This window comes from Macaca mulatta, chromosome 3 (genome assembly GCF_049350105.2).
Source record: "Macaca mulatta isolate MMU2019108-1 chromosome 3, T2T-MMU8v2.0, whole genome shotgun sequence".
NCBI lineage: Eukaryota > Metazoa > Chordata > Mammalia > Primates > Cercopithecidae > Macaca > Macaca mulatta.
The window spans coordinates 161,883,515-161,910,206 of NC_133408.1; the positions used below are offsets into that span (position 1 = coordinate 161,883,515).

The following is a 26,692-nucleotide window of genomic DNA, read 5'->3' on the forward strand; positions in this document are numbered from 1 at the left end:
GTGTTAGGCATTATTTTAATTCTTGAACAGTTTATTCTGCTGGAATTATACCTTCCAGGCAGATGATTTTCTGTCTTTCCCACAAACTATGACCTCCAAGGCAGCATCTAAGACTTACCCATCTTTACAAACCCATTAATGCTCAGCATGTTTTGTCTTAAATATGGAATTTACTCATTAAATATTTTTTGAATCAAATTCCCTGTTATCAACATGAAACCAAAGAAATGGCCTGGTGCCAGGGACTGAAGTAGGCTCTGTTATTTAGAATCTTTAGGTCAGAATGTCTCTTGAACATTAACCCAAAAACCTTTTCATTAATTTTAAATAAATAAAAATAAGTATAAGTATAAAACATTCCTGTCCCTCTGTACCCCAACACACATTATTACTGATGTGAAGAGGTCTCATTTAACTACTACCATCTCCCATTTCACCTTCCAGAGAGAACCACTATTATTTGGTTATTATACATTCTGTCTAACAATATTTTCTGTAGTTTGTATAATTAAAACATTCCAAATATCAAATGCTCAAAATAGAAACTCACTCCTAGATTCTAATACTGTCTAGCCCATCAGTACCCCCAAACCCCAGATTCCAGGTTAATAATCACTGTGCTAAGTGATGAAAAGAACAGAAGAATAAGGCAGGATTCAATACAAAGTAAATTTCCTTTCAAAATGCAAACTTTGTTATTAGTATCTTGGCACAAGTTTCCATCAGGAAAGAGGGCAGCAAGTTCTAACAATCAGAGCCAAGTAAACCTGCTGCTACATGAAATATGACACATAAGAGAGAAGATATCATCATGACCAGTCATGTTAGACTTGTCACTAGTATCAGTAGTGTAAAAGACCATCGGATGATGAGAATCAAAACATAGAGCTATGAAAAACAAACAGATGTGAAGTTTTACCTGTAAGAAATTCTCCTATAGGGTTATAGAGCTAGCTTCTCTTATTCACAAAGAAAAAAAAATTAAATACTTAGTGTCTTACACCAGAATATTTCACTGACACATCAAAAAGTAACTATAATCAAACCAGCACATATGGAAAAGGCCTAACTATAGCACGCTTGATCTGGGCAGATCTCTTTGTTTACTGCTTGTAGGTAGAACCACTGAAAAAGAAGATAAGACAATTGTGTTGTGTTGTGTTGTTTCCCAGCTCTGGTTTCTCCTGAGACTTCAGTACATGGGTTCCTTTTTTAATGTGAAAAGACCAGCAGAATAGATATAAACACAGATCAAAGGCAATTGGCTGGAGGAGACCAGAACATTCCAAAAAAATAAAATTAATGTTTTCAAACTTTAAGTAGTAAAATCAATTAAGGAAACAAGGGCCTTAGCTAAAGACCTTTCTAAAGTAATGATCCTCTTGAGTAGATTCGCTACATTACTTTTTGGCATCTTCCCCCTAATAAGAATCCCTGGAGAAAACTACCTCTTATTTCCATCAATTGTTTATTCACAACTCTCTTAATTTGTAATCACGAATTCACTTTCCTGAACACTACACTAAACAAAAGAGAGTCCAAATCCTCAACTAAAACCCAAACTGAAAGCACCACAGAAAGTCTAGTGTGCTCATTTTCCTTTGAAAAAATAACTGAGGCATGACCATGTGTAAAAAGTCTGAGAAAAATAAGAAGCTACCTGAAGGACAATCCTTTTGGATTTTTGCTTGCTTACCCATACATCTACACAGGCTATTAGAAAGCCAAAATGATGCTATACTACTGTTAAGTGGGAAACAGTCACAGTGGTTTCAGCCAGCCACTTAGTTTGGATTTCCTACATTTTCAAACATCATCAAAATTTATATATTGTACAAACTTAATATTAAGAACTCCCATTGAAGCATTAAAAAATGCTCATTAATTCCAAGATAAGAATAAATGTATAAAACAAGATGATTTGAACAATACTTACCTGCTCTCCCGGAGTGTCTGGATATATTTATATTTATCAGGTAACGTACCGTTGGATGTAATCACTGCCTAAATGTATATGACACAAGACATTTCTTTAGTATCCACAGTTTAGTCCTACAAACATGGTCTCATGACTGATAGAGAAGAGACAGAATGGCAAAGATGGAGAGAGAGAGAGGGAGAGAGAAGAGAGCAAAAATGGTAATAGAAAAAACACATTTATGAAAAAATATTCTTCTCATAACTTACATCTCTCACCACAGGAGAAAAATTCTGACTTTCAAGAGGCTGTGTCGCATCTGATAATATCTGAAAGGAAAATGAGATTTGTAAGAGATAAAAGACACTGCAAAGAAGGCCTCTTGGTGTTTGTATCCATATTAAAATATTAATCAAGGGAAAAAAGAATTTAAGAAACAGTTTTCTGAGGATCACCGAGTATAAGGGATTGCTAATAGAAGTCTTCTACAAGCAATCAACTCTACGCACAAGACTATGGTGTTTCAGCACCAGTTCCAATTTTAAAACTAAAATTGGATTATAATCATCTTTGCTTGCTGTGAACACAAAAAAGCTTATCTTTTCCAACCAGTTAAATGTATCGTATTAAGCACGTTGCCAAATATCTTCACAAGCTTTATAGCTATAGTCCCCTCTTCAGGGCCTCTACTCCATTCCAAAAGTTCAAGTTGTTCTATTAGGAGTAGAGAATGAGGTTTTCCACTCAGCAAGGCCACCACCTCAGCAGTAAGGGGTCTCCCTCAGATCAGTATTAGTAGTTATATGTATAGATACATCAGCATTTCAAAGGTGGTAGCAAAAGTGACTTGACCGAGTAGAACCTTGAAAGTCATGCACATCCTCTTCACGTTATCTTGCAGAATTGAGTCAGAGACAACAAAGTAAGATGTCTCATATTAACATTTCAGCAACCTTCTAGTCCTCCTCTTTTCTCCCAAGGAACCCAACTCTTGAATATGCTGCCAAGAAGCAATGGGTATATAAGTTAGTCCCTCTCAGAGAACCCAATTCTTGAACATACTGCCAAGAAGTAATGGCATATAAGTTAGCATTGCTGCTTCTGGTGGACAGAGAAGGGCCAATGAGACAGTCTTTCCTCCCTAACTAGGGGTTAAGATCTAGCTCACTCACCCAACTAAAAACAAGAAAAATGTACCTAGAAGGTGCTGGTAACAGAGAATTTATTTAGTGTATTAAAATAAATAGAAAATTGTTTTCATGTATCTAAAATAAATGGTAATTTGAAAAACGTCAGTTCTCCAAAGGACTGAAACCTAGATTTAAATTACTTCATCCTAACTGAATTTAGGTGAATTTCTCCTCACCTTCATCCTTGTCTATCCCACTGCCCAAAACAAAGAATATATTATCTGGAGGAAAATCACACAATATCCGGAGCCTCGAGTCATCTCTAAAGTTTTGAATACACAATGTCTAGCATTCAACCAAAAATAAATAAATATATTGAAAGGTAAGAATTTACTGAAAACCATAAAAACCAAGGAAAAAAACAGGGAACATAAATAGAACCAAGAAGTGTAATGGAATTAACAAAAATGATTCTAAATTGTGATTGATATGTTCAAAAAATAAAGGTACAATATAGATAACTTTTTAAAAAGATGTAAAACTTTAAAATTAATGAATATAAATTTTTGATAAATGAGAAATAACATGTTTCAAGCCTTGGAAGACAGATGAACCTCCAGGTATATGAAGAAGCTCAACAATCTCCAGAGTCAACCCAAAGAGGTCCCTTTATAATTACTGTCAAAAACCAAAGAAAAATGATGTTAAAAGCAGCAAGATAAAAATATCATGCTACATATAAGGGAATCTCCATTAAACTATCAGCAGATTTCTCAGTAGAAATCCTGCAGGCCAGGAGAGAATGGAATGATATATTCAAAGTGCTGATGCACAGAAAACTGCCAGTCAAAAATGCTATACACAGCAAAGCTGTCCTTCAGAAAAAAAGAAGAAATAAAGCCTTTCCCAGACAAGCAAAACTTTAGGGAATTCTTCACCACTAGAGCTGCTCTATAAGAAATGCTTAAGGGAGTTTTTCAAGTAGAAAAAAATAACATTACTAACATGCAAACATATAAAAGTACAAAATTCACTGGTAAAGGTAGATATACAATCAAATCCAGAATACCCCAATACTACTATGGCACTCTGCAAAAGATAGGTATTTATAACTCTAAGATGAAAGTTAAAATTCACAACAGTCAAAATAATGATGGCTACAATAAAGTATCAAGAAATATGTAAGCTAAACAGATGTAAATTGTGACATCAAAAAATATTAACTGGTTGCACCCAACTCAGAAAGGTAAAAAAGAAATATATATAGTATGTATGTATACTATATATATATACACACACAAATATATATAGTGTGTGTGTGTGTATATATAGTATACATACATATATATATGTGGCTGAACGGATTAAAAAAAACAAAGCTCTACTAGTCACAATAGCAAAGATATGGAATCAATCTTGATACCTATCAGTGGTGAATTGGATAAAGAAAATGTGGTATATATACATCATAGAATACTATGCAGCCATAAAAATGAATGAAATTGGCCAGGCACAGTGACTCACACCTGTAATTCCAGCACTTTGAGAGGCCAAGGTGGGCAGATCACCTGAGGTCAGAATTTCAAAACTAGCCTGGTCAACATGGTGAAACGCTGTGTCTACTAAAAATACAAACATTAGCCAGGCTTGGTCGTGGGTACCTGTAATTCCACCTATTGGGGAAGCTGAGGCAGGAGAATTGCTTGAACCCAGGAGGTGGAGGTTTGTGAGATGACATGGTGCCACTACAGAAGCCTGGGTGACAGAGCAAGACTGCCTCAAAAACAAACAAACAAACAATGCAACTATGACCTTTGCAGCAATCTGGAATCAGTTGAAGGCCATTATCCTAAGCAAATTAATGTAGGAACAGAAAACCAAATGCCACATGTTCTCAGTTATAAGTGGGAACTAAACACTGAGTATACATGGACACAAAGAAGGGAACAATAGAAACCAGGGTATACTTGAGAGTGGAGGATGGAACGAGGGTGAAAATTGAAAAACTACCTATCAGGTATTACGCTCACTACTTGAGTGATGAATTCATTTGTGCTCCAAATCCCAGTGACATGCAATTTACCCATGTAATAAAACTGCACATGTACCCCCTGAAGCTAAAATAAAAGTTGCAAGGAGAAAAAAAAAAATAGACTCTCACTATATGCTGCCCACAAGAGACATACTTTCACCTTAAGAATGCACATAGGCTTTCATCCCTCAAAGGGGATGAAAGAAGATATTCCATGCAAATAATAGCCAACAGAGGACAGGGACAATACTTATTCCAGACAGAAAAAACTTAACTCAAAAATTTTCACAAGAGACAAAGAAAGTCATTATTAAGGAGCTCAAGTCATTAAGAAGACATAGCAATTGTAAATATATGTTCTCTTAATATTGGAACACCTAAACATATAAAGCAAATATTAATTAATCAACATGAAGGTAAAAAATAAATACCAAAGCAATAATAGTAGGAGACTTCAATATCCCTCCTTCAAAAATGGAAAGACCAACCAGGAAGAAATTAATTAGAAAATACTGGAATTGATCTGTGCTTTAGACAAAATGAACCTAATAGATAAATATAGAACGTTTTATCCAGTAGCACCAGTGTACGCATTCTTCTCTACTACTTATAGATCATTCTCCAGAATAGATCATATGGTAGGCCACAAAATACATCTTAACAAATTTTTAAAAAACTGAAGTCATATCAAGTATTGTTTCTGATCACAATGGTATGACACTAGAAATCAATAACAAGAGAGACTTTGGAAACTACAAACACATGCAAATTAAACAACATATTCCTCATCAATCAAGGAGTCAATAGAGAAATTAAAAAGGAAATTTAAAAATTTCTAGAGACAAATGAAAATGAAAACACAACCTACCAAAAGCTATGCGATAGAGCAAAAGCAGTACTCAGAAGCAAGTTTATAGCAATGTTGAAATGCCTATTTCAAAAAAGAACAAAGATCTCAGATAAATGAATGTTGCACCTCAAGAAACAAGAAAAACAGGAACAAACTGAAACCAAAATTAGTAGACACAAAGAAATAGCGATGGTTAGAGAAGACATAAACAAAACAGAGACGTAAAAAATACAAAAGATCAATGAAACAGTTTGTTTGAAAAGGTAAACAAAATCAACAAGCCCCGAGTCTGCCTAAGGAGAAAAGAGAAAAGACTCAAATAAATAAAATTTCAGATGACTGTTGTTGGTGTATTGGAATGCTAGTGATTTTTGTATGTTGATTTTGTATCCTGAAACTTTGCTGAAATTGCTTATCAGCTTAATTTTTGGGCTAAGACTATAGGTTGTCTACATATAGAATCATATCATCTGCAAAAAGGGATAATTTGACTTCCTCTCTTCCTATTTGAATGCTCTTTATTTCTTTCTCTTACATGATTGCTCTGGCCAGGACTTCCAATACTATGCTGGATACAAGTGATGAGAGAGGGCATCCTTGTTGCCAGTTTTCAAGGGTAATCAATGTCATTAAAATGGCCATAGTGCCCAAAGCAATTTACAGATTCAATACTATTCTTATCAAATTACCCATGACATTCTTCATAGAACTAGAAAGAAACTATTTTAAAATTCACATGGAACCAAAAAGAAGCTGAATAGCCAAGGCAATCCTAAGCAAAAAGAACAGAGCTGGAGGTATCACGCTACCTGACTTCAAAGTATATTACAGGGCTACAGTAACCAAAACAGCATAAGACTGGTACAAAACCAGAAACAACGACCAATAAAACAGAATAGAGAGCTCAAAAATAAGGCCACACATCTACAACCATCTGATCTTCAACAAAGCTGACAAAAACAAACAATGAGGAAAGGACTCCCTGTTTAAATGGTGCTGGGATAACTGGCTAGCTATACAGAAGATTAAAACTGGATCGCTTCCTTACACTATATAAAATGGTGTAAATAAACTCAAAGTGCATTAAAGAATGAAATGTAAAACTCAAAATTAAAAACCCCGGAAGATGATCTAGGCAAAACCATTCTGGACATGGGAACTGGCAAAGATTTCATGATGAAGAACCAAAAACAATTGCAACAAATGGGATCTAATTAAAGTAAAGAGTTTCTGCACAGCAAAAGAAACTATCGACAGAGTAAACAATCTACAGAATGGGAGAAAATATTTGCAAACTATGCATCTGACAAAAGTCTAATATCTGGCTTCTGTAAAAACTTAAATTTATAAGAAAAAACAACCCCCTTAAAAACTGGGCAAAGGACATGAACAGACACTTTTCAAATGAAGACATACATGCAGTCAACAAGCATATGAAAACAAATTCAACATCACTGATCATTAGAGAAATGCAAATCAAAACCACAATGAGACACCGTCTCACACCAGTCAGAATGGATATTACTAAAAAGTCAAAAAATAACAGATGTTGGTGAGGTTGTGGAGAAAAAGGAATGCTTATACACTGTTGGTGGGAGTATAAATCAGTTCAACCCTTGTGGAAAGCAGTGTGGCAATTCCTCAGAGAGATGAAAACAGAACTACTCTTCAACCCAGCAATCCTGGGTATATAGCTAAAGGAATATAAAATGTTCTATCAAAAGGACACATGCACACGCACATAGTGTTGTAAAGAGTGCTCATTGGAGCGCTATTGTAAATAGCAGAGACATGGACACAACCTAAATGCCTATAAATGATAGACTGGATAAAGAACATGTGGTACACCATGGAATACTACGAAGCCATAAAAAAGAATGACATCATGTCTTTTGCAGGAACATGGATAGAGCTAGAAGACATTATCCTTAGCAAATTAATGCAGGAACAGAAAACCAAATACTGAATGCTCTCCCTTATAAGCAGGAGCTAAATGATGAGGACATATGGACACATAGAGGGGAACAACACACATTGAGGCCTTCCTGAGGGTGAAGGGAGAGGAGCAGAAAAAAATAACTATTGGGTACTAGGCTTAATACCCTGGTGATGAAATAATCTGTACATCCACCCCTTGTGACACAAGTTTACCTAAGAACAAACCTGCACATGTACCCCTGAACCTAAAAGGTTTTTTTTTAAGTACGTATTAGCTTCTGCAACAATATTGCATAATATATCACCCACAACTCAAAAAGACAAACACACACACACACAGATGAAAAAGGAGACATTACAACTGATACCACAGAAATACAAAGGATCATAAGAGAGCATTATGAACAATGATATGCAAACAAATTGGAAAACCTAGAAGAAATGGACAAATTCCTGGACAATTACAACCTACCAAGATTGAACCAGAAAAAAATAAACAATCTGAATAGACGAATCAATAACAGGCAGTGAGATTGAATCAGTAATAAAAAGTCTCCCATCAAAGAAAATCCCAGGACCTGATGGTTTCACTACTGAACTCTACCAAATATTTAAAGAAGAATTAACACCAATTCTTCTCAAACTATTCCAGAATATCAAGGAGGAGGAAATTCTTCCAAACTAATTATATGAGGCCAGTGTTAATGTGATACCAAAATCAGACAAGGACATAACAAAAAATGTAAGCTTCAGGCCAATATCCCTAAAGAATATAGATGCAAAAATTTTCAACAAAATACTAGAAAATCAAATTTAACAGCATATTTAAAAGAGCATTCACCATAATAAATGGGATTCATTCCAGGGGTGCAAGGATGGTTCAACATATGCAAATTAATAAACATAATTTATCATATTAACAGAATGAGGGTCAAAAACCATGTGATTATTCCAACGGAAACTGAAAAAAAGTATTTGACAAATTCAACATCACTTTATGATAAAAACTTTCATCAAATTAGGCATAGAGGGTACATATGTCAACATAATAAAAGATACATGACAAACCCACAGCTAACATCATACTAATCACGGAAAATTGAAAGCTTTTTCTCTAAGATGTAGAACAAGAAAAGGATGCTACTATTCAACATAGTACTGGATGTTCTAGTCAGTGTAACTAGGCAAAAAAAAAAGAAAACAAAGGCATCCAAATTGGAAAGCAGGAAGTCAAATTGTCCTTGTTTGCAGATGACAAAATCTTATATATAGAAAACCCTAAAGGCTCCATCAAAACACTGTTAGAACTGATAAACAAATTTAGTAAAGTTGCAGAATACAAAACCAACATACAAAAATTAGTAGCATTTATATATGCCAACAGTAAACAATCTGAAAAAAAAATCCCATTTCCAATAGCCACAATAAAAATAAGATGCGTAAGAATAAATTTAACCAAGGAAACGAAAGATCTCTACACTAAAAACTGTAAAACATTGATGAAAGACATTGAAGAAAACAAAAACAAATGTAAAGATATTCCCATGTTCATGGATTGGAAGAATTTATATTTTAAAATGCCCATACTACCCAAAGCAATCTACGAATTCAGGGCAATCCTTATCAAAAAAAAAAAAAAAAAAGACAATCTTCACAGAAATAGAAAAGAAAATCCTAAAACTACTATGAAATCACAAAAGACCTCAAATCATCACACAATCTTTAGCAAAAACAACGAAACTGGAGGCATCACACTACCTGACTTCAAAATATACCACAAAGCTATAGTAACTAAAACAGCATGGTACTGGCATAACAGCAGACATATAAACCAATTGAACAGAAAAGCAAGCCCAGAAAGAAATCCATACATCTATATCCAACCAGTTTTGGAGAAAAGTGTCAAGAACAAACACTTTGGGAAGAAGAGTCTCTTCAATAAATGGTGCTGGGAAAATTGGATATCTACATTCAGAAGAATAAAACTAGACGCCCTATTTCTCATCATATTGAAAAAACTCAAAATGGATTAAACACTTTAATGGAAGACCTAAAACTATGAAACTCCTAGGAAAAAAAAAAAAAAAAAAAAAAAAAAAAAAAAACAGAACATAGGGGAAATGCTTCATGACATTGACCTGGCTAAGAATTTTTTGGATAAGAACTCAAAAGCACAAGCACAAAACCCAAAAATAGACAAATGGAATTACATCAAACTAAAAAGCTTCTGCACAGCAAAAGAAACAAGCAAACAAAAAATCAATTGAGTAAAGAAACAACATAATGGGAGAAAGTATTTGCAAACCATACATCTCACAAGGAAGTAATACCCAGAATATACAAGAAAGTCAAAGAACTCAATAACAAAACAACAAATAATACAATCAAAAATGGGCCATACTCAAATCAAATCTAATAGCTTTAAAATGCATATATTGCTAAAGAGAAACACAGAAAAATAATTACCTAAGCACTATTGTAAGAAGTTATGAAAAGAAAGGTTAACTAAGCTCTCAATAAAGTAAAATAAAGAATATAGTAAAGGTAAGATTATAAATTAAGAAAATAGAAAATGATATAAAATAGAGATGATCACCAAAGTTGAACTGATTTTTTGAGATGACTAATAAAATTCATCAGTTCCAGGTAAAATAGATTAAGAAAAAACAGAAGGCATACCCGAACAACATCAGGAAAAAGAGAAATCCCTACAGAATCTGTTAAAGAGTTAATAAGATTATTACTAAAAAAATATTGTGACAATAAAGTTTACAACTTAGATGAAATATAAATTCCTAGAAAATAAGCATACCAAAATTGACAGAAGAAAAATAAAAGTCTGAACATTCTTAAGTTTTTAAATAAAATGTAACCTATAATTTTAAAACTCACCCTTAAAACCAAACAAAAAAGAAACAAACAAAAATGCTACCAACCCAAATCGTTTTGCTAATGAATTGTATCAAGTAGAACTAACAGTAATCTCATGTAAAATGTTCCTGAGACCAAAAATAAGGAAATACTCTCTAACTTGTTTTAAGGCCAACATAACCTTAATATCCAAACCTGACAAAGACCTGATAATAAAATAAAGTTATAGATAAAACTCTCTAATGAACATAGATGTTAATAATCCTAAACAAGATAAATTTATGTACAAACTCAACAAAATAATGGGGAGATACATATATATATATATCTCAAAACACATGTCAAAAATCTTTATAGTAGAATTATTAGTAAAAGTCCCAAAAAGAAAACAACCCCAAATGTCTATCAATGGTAAAATAGATTAAGAAATTTTGGTATATTCCTTAGCAACCTGAGCTTAGTCATAAATAAACGGCTAACATACAACCAAGTTGGATTTATCCTAAGAATGTGAAGTTAGTTTGATATTGGAAAACCAACTGACAAAATTCACATATTAACAGAGAAAAGGAAAAAATGATCTTCTCAATGAATACAGAAAATGCATTTGATAAACGTACATAATATCCACATCATCCAGGCCATAATCCAGAATTATTCAATCTATGAAAACCAGAAGACTATGATCAATTCTCAAGGGAAAAGACAATAAAGTCCAACCGCAAATTGACCCAGAAAGTTGGAAGTATGAGATAAAGATTGTAAAGTGGTTTTTATAACTATGTTCCATGCAATAACGAAAAATACACTCATAATTAATGAAAAGATAGAAACTCTCTGCAGAGAAAGACAAAATACCAAAATGAAATTTTTAAAAAGGAACCCAACGGAAATTCTAGAACTGAAAATAGAACATTGGAAATTAAAAATGCACAGAAAAGTCTGATTAGCAGAATAGAGAATATGAAGACATTTTCGGATAAAGGACAACTCAGAGAATCTGTCACCAGCAAACCTGTACTATAAGAAGTGATAAATTAAGTTATTCAGTTGGCAGGGAAATGATGCCAAAGGGAAATGAATGAAGAACATCAAAAATGGTAAACATCTTGGTAAATATATTATTGCATTTTTTATACACATACAGTTTGGCCACTTAAACATTTACCATTATAAAATTTTAGAAGTGGAGAAACTGTTAAGATTATGTATTCATGGCTGGGCATGGTGGCTCACGCCTGTAATCCCAGCATTTGGGAGGCTGAGGCAGGTGGATCACGAGGTCAGGAGTTCAAGACTAGCCTGGTCAACATGGTGAAACCCCGTCTCTACTAAAAACTACAAAAATTAGCCAGGCGTGGTGACACGCACCTGTGGTCCTGGCTACTCGGGAGGCTGAGGGCAGGAAGAATCGCTTGAACCTGGGAGGTGGAGGTTGCAGTGAGCCACGATTGCATCACTGCACTCCAGCCTGGGCGACAGGGTGAGACTCTGTCTCAAAAAATAAATAAATAAAATAAAATAAAATAAGATATTATGTTCATTACAAGCACCTCACGTTACAGATGAAATATCTGAGGCTCAGAAAGGAAGTGAGTGCCCTGCTCAAGGCCATAAAGCAAGTTGATGTCTCCAGCAAAGCCTGGCATTTGTACTCTCCTTCTCCTGTTTCTTTAATCCCTCAGCACCAACTCCAGACACATTGCAGATCCGGTACTGACTGCATCAGCAACACGTCCTTAACTTCTCTGTATTTGTTTTATAATGTGTAAAACGGATATAATGATGGTACTTACCTAATATGGTTCTCATGAGTACTTAAAATTAAAATATATTTAGTACTTTGAACACTTCCTGCACATAGTAGGTGCAATATGTCTAACCATGACAGTGTCTGCTGCCTGCATTTTGTCAGGCCTGCTACATCTCCCTGTTGACATATTCCAATAGGAAAAAGAAAGGGTCAAAATGGAATACCGTTTGAAAGAAAAGAAGATCACAGACTGGAAATTTCATTTACTCTTGCCCCACTAACTATTGTTCTATTTTAATGTGAGAGCTTATGAGGGAAGATATAGATGAAAAGAGCAAGAGCCATTCTTTATATTGAAATCATTGGCAGAGGCAGACATTCTGAAATAAAAATAAAGCAGGAAGGCTATGAATGCTTAGGATAAAAACTGAAATAAGAAAAATTTTCTTTGATAAACAAAATGGAATTTAGATAACATGGTATTTCATTAGCTATTCACTGATCACAGAAGAAAAATACATGACCTCAACATAAGCTGTCACTTAACCATTAGTGACCAGAACCCAATAAAACGTTCTATATTTCTAATTTTTCCGATCTAGTTATTATGGCACAATAAGAGTGCCCCAATATGAACTGACATAGATGGCAAATAATTAAAAATAAGGCATGTTTTATCTCACACATGGTTAACATTCTTAATAAAATACCTATAATGGGAAAGAGATGTAATTGTAATTAACCATGAAGGCAGTGATATCATCATATGCCCCAAGAGACAAGTAAGCAGAACATGTCAAATAAAATAGTATCAGTAAGTATTTCAGGGAAGGGCGGGCATTTCATTTTACAACAGATTTCTTAGATACAGAAGACCAGAACATTCACAGAATTACCCCATTATTCTATTTAAAGCCACAGAGTTGTTACTGATATTACCAGTCTGCTTACCATTTCTTCAACATAAGGGTAAAGCATGTCTCCAAAGCATTCTGTAGCTTCAATCGGGAGCTGTGCTGGCAAATTGTCAATGGAACACATCAGGATCCCTGAGCCTTCAACACTAAGAGAAGCAATGTGGTTTATTCAGAAGCACAAAACATTATTTGTAAGTTCTGACTTTTCCAGATGTCTACTTCGTTATATTTGCTTCATTATCATTTGTAATTTTGTATAAAAGTACATGCAAAAATAAACAAAACTTTTCAAACCAAACATTTTCCTTCTTCAGCAACCCGTCTCCCATTTAAATATATGTGTGTGTGTGTGTCTTTGTGTGTGTGTGTGTTCAAATTTGCATGTTTTTTTAACCTAATTTTAGTATATTTGAGTATATCTCTGCAAATTTTCATAGCTTCAGAAAGATGTAAAATATTAAGCATTTTAGAGTAGTATATCTATGTAACTAAGTGATAAATATCATCTAACAACTTTAGCAAACTCACCTGTCATGAATAATATGCTGGTCTGCATCATACATGCAAAAGGGACGCTCTATTGTTGTACACTCAGTCATAAACTCTATAGACCCTCCTGTGTCAGCTGAAATGTCACATATTGCCACAAGTCTGAAAACAACATCAATACTTAGATGAGAGGATGAAATTCTGAAGTCTCCAACAAGACTAAAAAAAAGGAGTTCAGAACAATTTTCAACACGGATCCTAAATATTTCCCAGGCTTTTGGGGTCTTTTTCCTATAGCTCATTCTTCAGGATTCTGCACTGTTCTGTGATACAGAGAATCTTCCCAGTATGAGTTTTAGTCTGCACAAAAAAAAAAAAAAAAAGAAAGAAAAGAAAAGAAAAAAGGAAATAAAAGCAGAACATTGCTTTCCTAGAAAAATCATTAAGAGACTAAAGTTAACATAGTTAGCTATCCCTAAATAACTCAGAAAGGTTCAATTATGCTACCTCCACCCTGCTTAGTACTGTATAGTTTTACATGTGGTTACACAGAAATCTCTAGAATTATGAACAAAAGTCTCAGTCCAGTATTCAAAAGGTTGACTCTAATTTTTCTGCCCAATCTCCAATTACCACTTGCATACATGAACCAATGCAGAGCTAGACTGACACATTCAGCACCCTAAATATGCTTTGGTAGCTCCATATTTATTAAGCACCAATCCTTTCACTTGGAATTCTTGTTCTCCTCATTCCTCCCTTTAAGGTTTGCTGAGCTCAATGCTTCTGCTTTCTTCTAAACCCCAGTGATGTTGTTGCTCCTAGCATTCCCTTGGCATTTACTTGATGCCAGTTACATGCCTAGAAAAGCAAACATATCTTTTACTCTTCCACAAATATTTAGTCATTAATTCATTCAATATTTAATAATTATTTCAATGTCTATTATATATCAGGCAACATACTAGGTGCTTATGGCCAAGAGAAACAGACCCCCTATCCTTAAGGAGATTAAGTTCTAGGAAGAGGGAGAAAAATCATAAACACGAGAAAATAAATGAGGAATTTCAAAACAAAAAACAGAGTACCAGACTAGAGATAGAGATGAAAATGGAGGAGTAAGAGAAGACTTCTCTGAGGAAATAGTTTCAGAGCGGCACGGGGCATCACAGAAGGCAAAAGAAGAGTGTTTCAACAACTGGGGATGGGCTGAGCATGGTGGCTCATGCCTATAATCCCAGCACCTTGGGAGGCCAAGGCAGGAGGTCTGCTTGGGACCCAGAGATTTAGACCAGCCTGGGAAATATAACAAGACCCCATCTCTGAAAATAAATATATACAATACAATTTTTTTTAAAAAGAAGGAAGGATGGTTAACAGTGTCGACTACTGCCAAGAGGTCAAGAAAGATAAGGCAGAGAAGTAGTCACTAGAAATCAAGTCCTGTGATAGGTGGGGACATTACGTTCTTTGATCCTCTAATAATGGAAGCAGCTGGTCAAAACTACCATCGTTGCTGAAGTAGAGTCCTTACTTGTGTGGTAATGAAGGGCAGCCTTCCACACCAGCAGCTGAGAACTTGCCTGGAGCCAGGAGACTCTGAGCATCTTGGCGGGTTAGGAGGCGAGGAGTGTTTTGTTCCCAGTAGATTCCATTAATTAAGCAAGTTGTATAGGGTGCAATCTGTAATGCAAGTTCCAGGTTCAAGAAAATAGAAAAATAACCTATTTTAATATAGTATAGTGAAAGAGAGCTATCAGGAAAGTCTATGAGAAATAATTAAATGTAACTTCTAATTGATTTTCTTATTGTCCATGTCAGTGTCCATCTTTTGAGGCAAAGATAATAAATAGCCACCCAGATTTCAGTGTAGAATTACCCCATGACAGAGCAATATATGACTATAAATACATTATTGGCTGAGCCCAGTGACTCACGCCTATAATCCCAGCACTTTGGGAGGCCGAGGCGGGTGGATCATGAGGTCAGGAGATCGAGACCATCCTGGTTAACATGGTGAAATCCCGTCTCTACTAAAAATACAAAAAATTAGCCAGGTGTGGTGGAGGCACCTGTAGTCCTAGTTACTCAGGAGGCTGAGGCAGGAGAATGGCGTGAACCCAGGAGGCGGAGCTTGCAGTGAGCTGAGATCGCGCCACTGCACTCCAGCCTGGGAGACAGAGAGACTTCGTCTCAAAAAAAAAAAAAGTCATTATTATGTTCATTCTGTAATGTATCGCATGCCAAAGAAAAATGAAAGGACAAAAACAAAACAAAACAAAACAAAACAAACAAAAAACAGTGGACCTAAAATTATATTTCCAGCTCTACTAGCAGTAGGGTATGACCTAAATCATGCTACCTCAACTTCCCTGCGCTCTATTTTTCTTACCTGCCAGATGGGGATAATACACACCCCATTCCTCAAAGGAATGCTGTGAAGATTAAATCGGATAACATCTCTAAGCTCTATGGAGCAATATGCTACATACATGCATACATGGCAACTAGGTCAGTATCAGTTTTAGGATGTGTCCAATCACCAATACTTCGGTGATTGGGGAAATGAAAAGGAATAAAGATTTCTTAGATTCAAAATTTTTCAGTTTGAAACTACGTTCATAATTTTTCTTCTTCAAACATCTCAAGCAGAAGGTAAGAGTTCTCTCTAACATGCCCTGCATGATATAAGGACTAAACTTCATACCAGAATCTGAAAATGCTATGTTGGTCAAACATATTTAAAATTATTTAAAGCATTCTTTTTCACAATAAATGCATGCCTTTTTTGTTTTATCTATTTTTTGGTTTGTTAGTTTATCTGGGGGAAGATTGTCGCATGGCCAATGACTATAGAACACACAAATATATTTTATTTCTTAAAAGATAAAGCCAGTGTGTCCCATCGAAGGATTTGATTTGTAAGTATAATAGCTTTTTCATACAGTAGGGGTGGTCTGCACTTATGTAGGCACACTATTTCACCCTCACTCCCCGTAAACAATGGCATGCATTTCAGGATTGCTGGTTGAGATTATGGTTGTAATTTGTGGCCATGTTGAGACCAAACGTCATAGGCATTGTGCTCTGCCCACAGTGCTAACTAGTCCAGGATAAACATAGAAAACAGTAACCCACAGGAAATGGCTTAGAGCTATTGGTCACATGCAGACCTGAAGCAGAAATGGAGACAGTGAAACAAAGAGTATATCCACAGAAACCACCAAAAGCACAAAGCAAGACTACTCCAAATTCCCCTAAAAGATGATAGCTCCAAAGGCCAACTCATGGTACCCAAAGGACTCACAACAGGAAAACCGAAAGCCAATGTATAATTTATAATTTCTCTCCTTGAAAATTGCCTACCTACACTGTATCATAAGCAACCAACTTAAAAGCTGAACATGATACTCACATCAGTATTAAAACGACTTATGTAGCGCTCAGGATGTTTGTCATACTCTGCAGGATCATACACACCATCTGTTTTCCTGACAAGATGATGATGACGACTTAACACCGTCCCATACACTTTTCTGAGGTCTTGCAAAGGAGAAAGAAATTAGTAAAGTGGGTGACAAATAATGAAAATTTATGGTGATAAAATATAACACAGACTATTAAAAACATTAAAAGTTAGTCATCCCCTGTCCTTTACCTCCAGTTTGGGAAACTTCTTTTAATTCATGGGGCTCCACATATTCACAAGGTAGCTCATTAAAGATTGCTTGGGCTCCCTACAAATAACACACGAGTAAAAATCCAAACATCAATAGAAAAAGAACCAACATGGTTTTCTTCAAAGATCTGATCATTTTCCCAACAATTATACAGCTCCACTTGCCTTCCCTACAACCAGGAATGCAACACAGAAATATAGATGAGCTGCTTACAACAAGTCTGCTAGCTAGTTTTTATTCCTGTTTGAACAGCACACTTAGAAGGGGCTTTAATTTTTTTCTTTTTTATTAAGCTACTCAGTATCAATAAGAGTGTTTAGAAATGAGGGCAAAAATATTTCCATTTATTTTAGATCCATTGCAGAAATTATTCCAAATGGGGAAACTATATTCCCTACAAAAGAAATAATCGGATGCTTACCTCACAATATAATATGAATGATATCCTATTTGTAAAATATTTTCTTTGAAGAAGGAATTATTTTACAATTACAAGTTTCTATAGGAGATTACAAACACATTCTTAAAACCACCAGAGAAGGAAGAAATTATGAATTCCAGTCTTAAATGAATTTTCCTAACATTTTTTTGCAAAACTCCAAGTAGTCTTAAAAAATGGACATCGTGAGGTCACTTTCAAACTCATGGACGTTTTGGTGATAGAGGTAAAATAGATCACCCTCAGAACAGACCTTTACACTATTAACAATGAATTATCTTATTTATTTTATTTTATTTTGAGATGGAGTCTCGCTCTGTCACCCAGGCTGGAGTGCAGTGGTGCGATCTCGGCTCACTGCAACCTTTGCCTCCCGGGTTCAAGCGATTCTCCTGCCTCAGCCTCTTTAGTAGCTGGGATTATGGGTGTGCACCACCAGGCCTGGCTAATTTTTGTATTTTTGGTGTAGATGGTGTTTTACCATATTGGCCAGGTTGGCCTCAAACTCCTGACCTCAGGTGATCCGCCTGCCTCAGCCTCCCAAAGTACGGGGATTATAGGCGTGAGCCACCGTGCCTGGCCAAATTATCTCTTTTAAAAAAGGAAAAAGAAAGGAAGAAAAAGTATTCCAAGACTCAGGTAGCTAGCAATAAACTAAAAACTGTATGTGTGCATGTATGTGTGTATAGATATACGCACATATACACTTACACATACACACACACACGCACACACATATATATACACACACACATACATACACACACACACATACATTTGGATCATTACTACTTTTCACTATGAGAAAAATACGTTGGTAAGAAAAGTGCCAAAAAAAGAATCTTCATTCAGTCCATTTGAAATACCCACAAAATGCCTGCTCACATCATTTGGGTTAGTTTCACAGTTTTGGATTGTTTTACAAAAGGAAGTCAGGTAAAACTTACCTTAGAAACATTACCAGTTCCTGTGAACACAAATGTTAAGGGCCCTATTGACTTAGGCATCAAACCCAAAGATATTTCATAGCCAGCATCACGAACAGCTTGCACAGCCTGACTGCTATTCCTGTAGTTATGAGCCATGCCAATGTGCTGAAAACAAACATACACAACTCAAGTTAGTCCACCAGCTCAGCATTTTTTTATTCTTAAGGTGTGAGATGTGTTTTCAAAAAAATAAGCAAAATAAACATCTCTCACCATAAAAGGTGTGTGATGTCCCAAAGCAAGGAGCCTTAAACCCATTCCATGTAAAATGTTGATCATCCCTGTTACAGAATCAGACCAATAGAAAGACTATTAGTTGGGAAGAATTTAAGCTGTTCTCTCTGCCCATTCTCCAACCTGTATGGTGCCCTGCAGAAGCACAGATCACAGCATCTCAGATTTAGAAGAGGCCTCAGTAGATCTTATCCATCCTCTCAACTTTCTGCCATCAAATGCACTAACCCAAATGCATCCCCACCTATTCCTTCCACCTTCAATCCTGATAAAATAGGATGAATGTTCCTCTTCTTATCTAAGGCTAATCTCTCCACATTGGCTCCAGATCCCACCCCTTCCTGCCTCCCAAAGAATTTATTACTGAGTTACTCTCTTCACTATGCTTCCCTATTGCTTCATTCTTATCAGCATTTAAACATGCTCCTATGCCTCCCATACCAAAAGCAAATGAACAAACAAAAACAGTCACCGTTAACCCTAAGGCTCCCATCATCTATTTATTGACCTAAATAGCTAAATGCAGTGGACACATTGTAGATCAGGTCAGAAGTACTTGGCAATGCAGACCTCTTCTTTGTTGAAACAAAGAGTGCCCCTCAGCATCCCAACTTGAAATTTTTAATCCTACCTTTCTGTAGGATCCTCTTCCTGTGGCAACTCCTTTTATGTTATTCACCCTCAGGATTATGTCCTGGGCTCTATTCTCTTCCACATCTACATTTGTCCCTTAGGGAATCTCATCCAGTCCTAAATTTCAAGTACTGTCTATATACAGATGACTTCAAGTCTGTCTCTCCAAAACAGATCTTTCTTTTGATTTCAAAACTTAGCCAGCCACCTTCTTAAGTCTGTCTCAATTTAGATGTTCTTCAGAAAGCTAAAATTCAGCATGCCTGTAGCAAAGACCTCAGCATCGATTCTTTCCTTATTCTTTTTAGGAAAGAACTTTCCATGCTCCTCCATTCCCCATCCTCACCCCGGACACACATCCCTACCAAATTTTCTTTTATCATTTTTCAAAAGTCAACATATAAAGAAATAGTTTATATACAACATAATGCACCCATTTAAAAGGTATAGTTTGGTAACTATTAACAAATATACACATCCGTGTTATTACCACCATGATCAAGATACTGAGTATTTCACCAACTCCTGGTCTCCACAACTACTGATCTTTCTCTCTGTATAGATTAGGTACTTCTAAACTTACATATAAATGAAATTTTAAGCAGTAGCCTCTCAGTGTACGCAGGCGGTTGGTTCTAAGATCCCTGTACATGTCAAAATCTGGGCATAATCAAGTCCCACAGTCAGTCTTGTGACACCTGCCTGTATGAAAAGGTGGCCCCCCGTAAAGGTGGATTTTGCATCCAGTAAATATAAGCGGACTCATGAAGTTCAAACTCATGTTGTTCAAGGGTCAATTGTACTCTTTTACAATGTGTCGGCTTTCACTCAGCACCATGTTTTTGAGATTCATACATATTTTGTGTGTATCAGTATAGTTTCTTATTGCTGAAGAATTGCCCATTTCCATTTCAGCTGATTTCTCTGCTCATCATTTGGGTTGTTTCCAGGCTATTATAAATGGAGTTGCTATAAAAAAATTCTTTGTATAAAATATTATATTTCTTTTAATAAATGCCTATTAGTGGAATTTATTTTGTACCTTGATATTTAAGTTTTCAATTTCTTCTTGAGCTGATTTTGGTAATTTGTACTTTTTGAAAATTTATCTAGTTCATCAGGGTTGCCAAATTCATTGACCTATTCATAATATTCCTTTATCATTTTAATATTTGTAAGATATAGTGATGACCCCCTTGTATTCCTTCTTAGTAAATAGTCTTCTCTGTTTTCCTATCAGTCTACCTAAATGTTAATCAATTTTATTGATATTTTTCAGAGAACAAGGTTTTGGTTTCATTGATTTTCTCTATTCTTTTCCTATTTTAGTTTCATTTATTTTCCCTGTATGTTTATTATTTTTTTTTTCTACTTGCTTTTGATTTAATTTCTCTGATTTTCTAGCTTCTTAGAGTGGAAGCACAAATTATTAATTTAAAAACTGTCTTCTGTAATAAAAGAATTAAATGCTGTAAATTTCTTTCTAATTACTACTTTATACCCCACACATTTTGATAAGCTATACTTTAAATTTTTATTCTATTAAAAATGTCTTCTAATTTTCCTGTGATTTCTTCTTAATCAATCAGGTATTCAAAATTACATTGAATATCTCCCGAATATTTGGAAATTTTCCAAATATCTTTCTATAAAAACTTCTAGGTCAATTCTATTACAGTCAGAATATATACTGTATGATTTCAAACTTTTAAATGTATCAAAAATTATTTTGTGACTCATTGTATAGGCTATCTAGGAGTTTTTAGGTCATTAATGTAACTATTGATATAGCTAAATTTAAAGCTACCACGTTGCTGTTTGTGTTCTTGTTTCATTTGTCCTTTTTTTAATGCCATTTTTCTTGTATTTTTGCTTGAACTGTGATTTCTGAGTATGAAATTTTACTTCCATTATTGGCTTATTAGCTTTAGAGCCTTGTTTTATTTTTAGTGATTTTTCTAGGTATGCATCTATGCCTCCCATACCAAAAGCAAATGAACAAACAAAAACAGTCACCGTTAACCCTAAGGCTCCCATCATCTATTTATTGACCTAAATAGCATGAACACAGTTCACCGCAGCCTCAACCTCCCAGACTTAAGCAATCCTCCCACCTCAGCCTCCAAGCAGCTGGGACGACAGGCACGCACCACCAAGCCCAGCTACTCTTGCATTTTTTTGTAGAGATGGGACTTCACCATGTTGCCCAGGCTGGTCTCAAACTCCTGAGTTCAAGCAATCAGCCTGCCCTGGACTCCCAAAGTGCTGAGATTACAGGCATGAGCAACTGTGTCCATACCTAAAGAAAAGTTTTTAAATAAGATATGATGTTTTTTATGTTTGTTTATATTCTATCATTTGTAGCGTTCTTTATTCCTTTAATTCAATCCATGTTTTCAACTGACTTCATTTTCCTTCTGCTTGAGAAATTTTTTAAATACTTCTATGCCAGTGAATTTTATCAGCTTTCATTTGATCAGAAAATCTGTGTTTAATCTTCATTTTCTAGAAAGATGTCCAGAAAGATATTGAAAAGATCTTGTCTTTGGAAAGATATTGTACTATGCATAAAATTATAATTTGGTTTCTTTTCTTTTAGCACTTTAAAGATGTTGCTCCATTTTCTGCTAGCTTAAACTGTTACTGATTAGAAGTTTGATGTTTATCTTAGTTTTTCTATGTATATGGTTCCTTTTTCCCATTATTTTTAATGTTTTTATCATTGTTTTTTAGCAAGACAATTATGATGGTTCTACTGTCATTTTCTTTGTAATTTTTTATTTCTGTTTTTGACTTGGGGTTTATTGAACTTCACTTATCTGTGTATTTATAATTTTTATCAAGATATGGGAATGTTCTAGTCATTATTTCTTTCCTTTCTTCCTTCCTCATTGCAGTAGAAATTAAATAAAATGAAGCATAAAAAGAGAAAAAGACTGAGGGAAAAAGCAGAATTTAAGTGACAGGTGGTGATCAAATGGTCTAATATGTGTGTATTTGGAGTCCCAGAAGGAAGAGAGGAAGGTGAAAGGAAAACAAGCCTTAAGAGAATCAATGTAATCCACAAACATTTGCCTATTAGAACAAAGCCCAATGCTCCTGAAAGGAAAACAACAAAATCTGACAATCAACAATGTAAAATGAACAATGTCTGGCATTCAGTAAAAAATTATGAATTTTGCAATGGAACATTAACCTGGAGATAACCAACAATAGAAACAAACTCAGAAACAAGAAATGACAGAGATGCTGGTCAATGTGCTCAAGGATTAAATGAACACACAAACAAAATGAGGAGTAGAGGAAATCAATCTATCTACCATGTATCTATCAATCAATAGACACTACAGAAGAAAATCTATATATGCTCTTGAATCCTCTGCTTATGTATAGATTTTCCTTTGTGGTGACTATTGATTGATAGATAGATGGACTGATTTCCTCTATTTCTCTCCTCATTTTGTTTATGTTTTCATTTAAAATGTGAATATACTGAATATTTATTATAGCTGTTTTAATCTACTTGTCTGCTAATTGCATCTCTCTCAAAATAGACATTAGTCTCATTTTTAAGCTTTTATAGGAATGAATTTAGAGTAGGCTTTATTAAGAGCTGGTTTAGCTACACACTTCAGGGCTTCCCTGAAAGCCTTATATATTCAGTGAAGTCTCTCCACTCTGGCTGATGGGACAAACTCTGAGAACAGTTTTCCATACAGTTCCCTGGCAATTGTTCTTTTCCACAAATTGTTCCTAAGCTAGTCTCACGAATTTTCATCCTCCACTCAGCAAGACCCCTAAGCATATTTCTGGAATACTATTTCTGCATTCCCTATTTCTCCCTACTCTTTGGTACCATGTGTTGTCAATTCCAGCCAACTCAGGCTCTATAACTCCTATCTCCTCAGTTCAGTGAGTTCACCAGGCTTTGTGTCACTTTTTTATATTCATACCATCTGAAAATTTCTCCAGACAGAAAGCCAGGGTAAACACAGAACTCACCTCATCTATTTTCCATCTATCAAGGATCACAAGTCTGTACTGCCTGTTGTCCAATGTCTAATAACATTGTTTTCTATATCTCATCCAATTTTTCTAGTTGGTTAGTGACAGGATAGTAAGTCTGAACTCAGTTAATCCTTCATAGATGGAGAGCACATGGTTTTCACAGCAGACATAGTTGCCCAGCTATAGATTACATTTCTCAGTCAATTTTGACCAATGGGTATAAGCAGAAATAATATGTTCAGATTCTGGGTCGCATCCTTAGAAAGGAAGCTAATTGCCTCTACTTCCTTTCTCCCCTTTCTACTGAATGAAAAATAGCAACCTGAAGGGTCACCTTAGAAATGAAAGTCAAGTGTTGACAATAGCAACACTTTCTTCTCATTCCACCATCCCTTGATTTCTCACTCCTGGACTTCCAGCTTATGTAAGCTCTGTTTTGTGGAGTCTCCATTATAGCAATTTAGTTTGTAATCTACTAATATATTGTCCTATACAGAACTCATTTACTGTCTTTCCCCAAATTCTTCCTCCATTCCTGTGGGTACTGAAAGAACTGAATCACTGTCCAAGTTGGTGACCTGTATGTCATCATTAAAGTGTCTCCCTCACTGCCCTCACACCTACATCCAATCAGTCACCACATCCTGTGAATTCCACCTTCTAAATACTTATAAGAACCATATATAGTTCTCTCCATATACATATAATCATACTGAACTTATTTCTATTCCTCAAAACTATTATTTTTCCCCTCTTCACTTTAAGCTTTGCACACTTGTACTGTCCTCCCTTACTTCCTTGAATAGTTTTTAATCATTCTTCAGATCTCATCTTCAAAGGTACTTTTTAAAAGAATGTTTTTGCAACAGCCAAGTTCAAATACCTTTCTTTTCTTTTTCTTTTTCTTTTTTTTTTGAGATGGAGTCTTACTCTGTCTCCCAGGCTGGAGTACAATGGTGTGATCTCAGCTTACTGCAACCTCAGCCTTCCAGGTTCAAGCGATTCTCCTGCCTCAGGCTCCTGAGTAGCTGGGATTACAGGCACCCACCACCACACCTGGCTAATTTTTGGTAGAGACGGGGTTTCACCTTGTTGGCCAGGCTGGTCTTGAACTCTGGACCTCAGGTGATCCACCCTCCTCGGCCTCCTGAAGTGCTGGGATTACAGATGTGAATCACCGCAACCAGCCTCAAACATCTTTCTTATAGCAATTAACACTAGCATTGTATTCGTGTTTACTAGCCTGAACGCTTCTTTAACAACATGAACTACATCCAGTTCACAGATGTGGTCCTACTTCTGAATATGGTGACTTCTAAATAAATCACCTAATTCTGATGTATTAATTCTGTCTAGGTAAATAAAACCCTCACCTGGATGAGTCCTGAAAGGCCCTAGGAATCATAGTCATCAGAGGTCTCTCTACTACTGCTTTTATACTAAGAAATTTAATTTTCTTTTAGTTTAATAGAGTTGATTTGTGTGTTGGGTGAGGAAAGGTATGAGGTGAGAGAACAAAGCAATGAATTGTTTGTTGTTGTTGTTGTTGTTGTTTGTTTGTTTTTAAAGACAGAGTTTTGCTCTGTCGTCCAAACTGGAGTGCAGTGGCGTGATCTTGGCTCACTGCAAACTCTGCCTCCTGGATTCAAGCAATTCTCTTGCCTCAACCTCCCGAGTAGCTGAGATTATAGACATGCACCACCAACGGCTAATTTTCGTATTTTTAGTAGAGACGGGGTTTCACCATGTTGGCCAGGCTGGTCTCAAACTCCTGACCTCAAATGATCCGCCCGCCTCATCCACCCAAAGTGCTGGGATTACAGGCATGAGCTACTGTCCCCTGCCTGAATGGGTTTAAGTGAAAAAATTTTTTGAATTTCAAATTTTGGCTTAGATTTCTTTATTATTTAAGAAGCAGGTGGATTTGAGTATAATATTAAGAATAAGCAGAATGACATAAGCCATAATAAGGAATCTTCTACTTTTATATAACAAGGTCAAACAAATAATGCCAAAGTCATGATCTTCCTTATTAGACCTGCAAGAAGTCTGATCTGAAACAGAGCTATAACATATTTTGGTGTTTCTTAACCAAACAAAGTTCGAAGAATTAACTTGACAAAATTCCTGTCCCTGGACCTCTTTTCCCTTTCTGTTTTTCCCTATCTTCTCCTTCCCTATGTCTCATTACCAAACTGGTATCTCCTTCTAGCATTTTGAAAGGAACTGCCTAAAAACCAGAGCCTATTTGTAGTTGTTATCCTTCTCCCTTCTTTTTCTTTTGAATTTTTGCAGTAAAATATTTTTAACCATGTATCTTTATACTTTATTCCACTTGTATTCATCATCCTTGAGCATACCCTCATTTTAATTTTTTCCATGGAAATAAACACTCCTATCCCCTTGCCACAGAAAAAACTCACAGTTATTCCCCAAGCCAATTTAGAAACTGGGTGATGTAAGCCCTGGCATACTTACCTGCCACACCGGCCCACTGTCCAAATGCCACTACCCGTACTCCTCTATGATCCACCATTTTCTCATAATCAATAAGGCGAATTTCCTGAAAGGGGGATTAAAAATTTTTCAACTGGACCCATTAGGCTTAATTTTAACAAGTAAAGACATATATGAGCAAGTAAATATTTCACATTTTTTTCCTCTGAAATACATCTTACCTTGCTAACAGAAGTTACCATCAGGTATACCGTGAAATATTTAGAAAATGCCAGGTAGCAAACCAATGGTAGGCTTGTAATTAGAAATGAAAAAAATGTTCGTAGCAGGTGCTATACCCCCCTTGATGGTAGG

The 26,692-nt window shown here is 35.6% G+C and overlaps 1 protein-coding gene across 2 annotated transcripts in view; it reads right to left on the minus strand.

The window, feature by feature from the left end:
• AASS (aminoadipate-semialdehyde synthase) overlaps nt 1-26,692 on the minus strand; it is a 74,779-nt gene that overhangs the window by 30,736 nt on the left and 17,351 nt on the right. Inside the window, exons 4-14 of one of the 2 annotated variants that reach the window (XM_077998091.1) lie at nt 26,360-26,444; nt 21,988-22,172; nt 19,220-19,287; nt 18,965-19,111; nt 17,557-17,635; nt 17,314-17,441; nt 15,433-15,581; nt 13,938-14,060; nt 13,444-13,555; nt 2,188-2,247; nt 1,937-2,004 (exon numbers count right to left, since the gene is read on the minus strand). In XM_077998091.1, the coding sequence (XP_077854217.1) occupies nt 1,937-2,004; nt 2,188-2,247; nt 13,444-13,555; nt 13,938-14,060; nt 15,433-15,581; nt 17,314-17,441; nt 17,557-17,635; nt 18,965-19,111; nt 19,220-19,285 (932 nt within the window). In that variant the 5' untranslated portion in view covers nt 19,286-19,287; nt 21,988-22,172; nt 26,360-26,444. The remainder of the gene's footprint in view (nt 1-1,936; nt 2,005-2,187; nt 2,248-13,443; nt 13,556-13,937; nt 14,061-15,432; nt 15,582-17,313; nt 17,442-17,556; nt 17,636-18,964; nt 19,112-19,219; nt 19,288-21,987; nt 22,173-26,359; nt 26,445-26,692) is intronic. The other variant, XM_015134796.3, reaches the window with a different exon arrangement.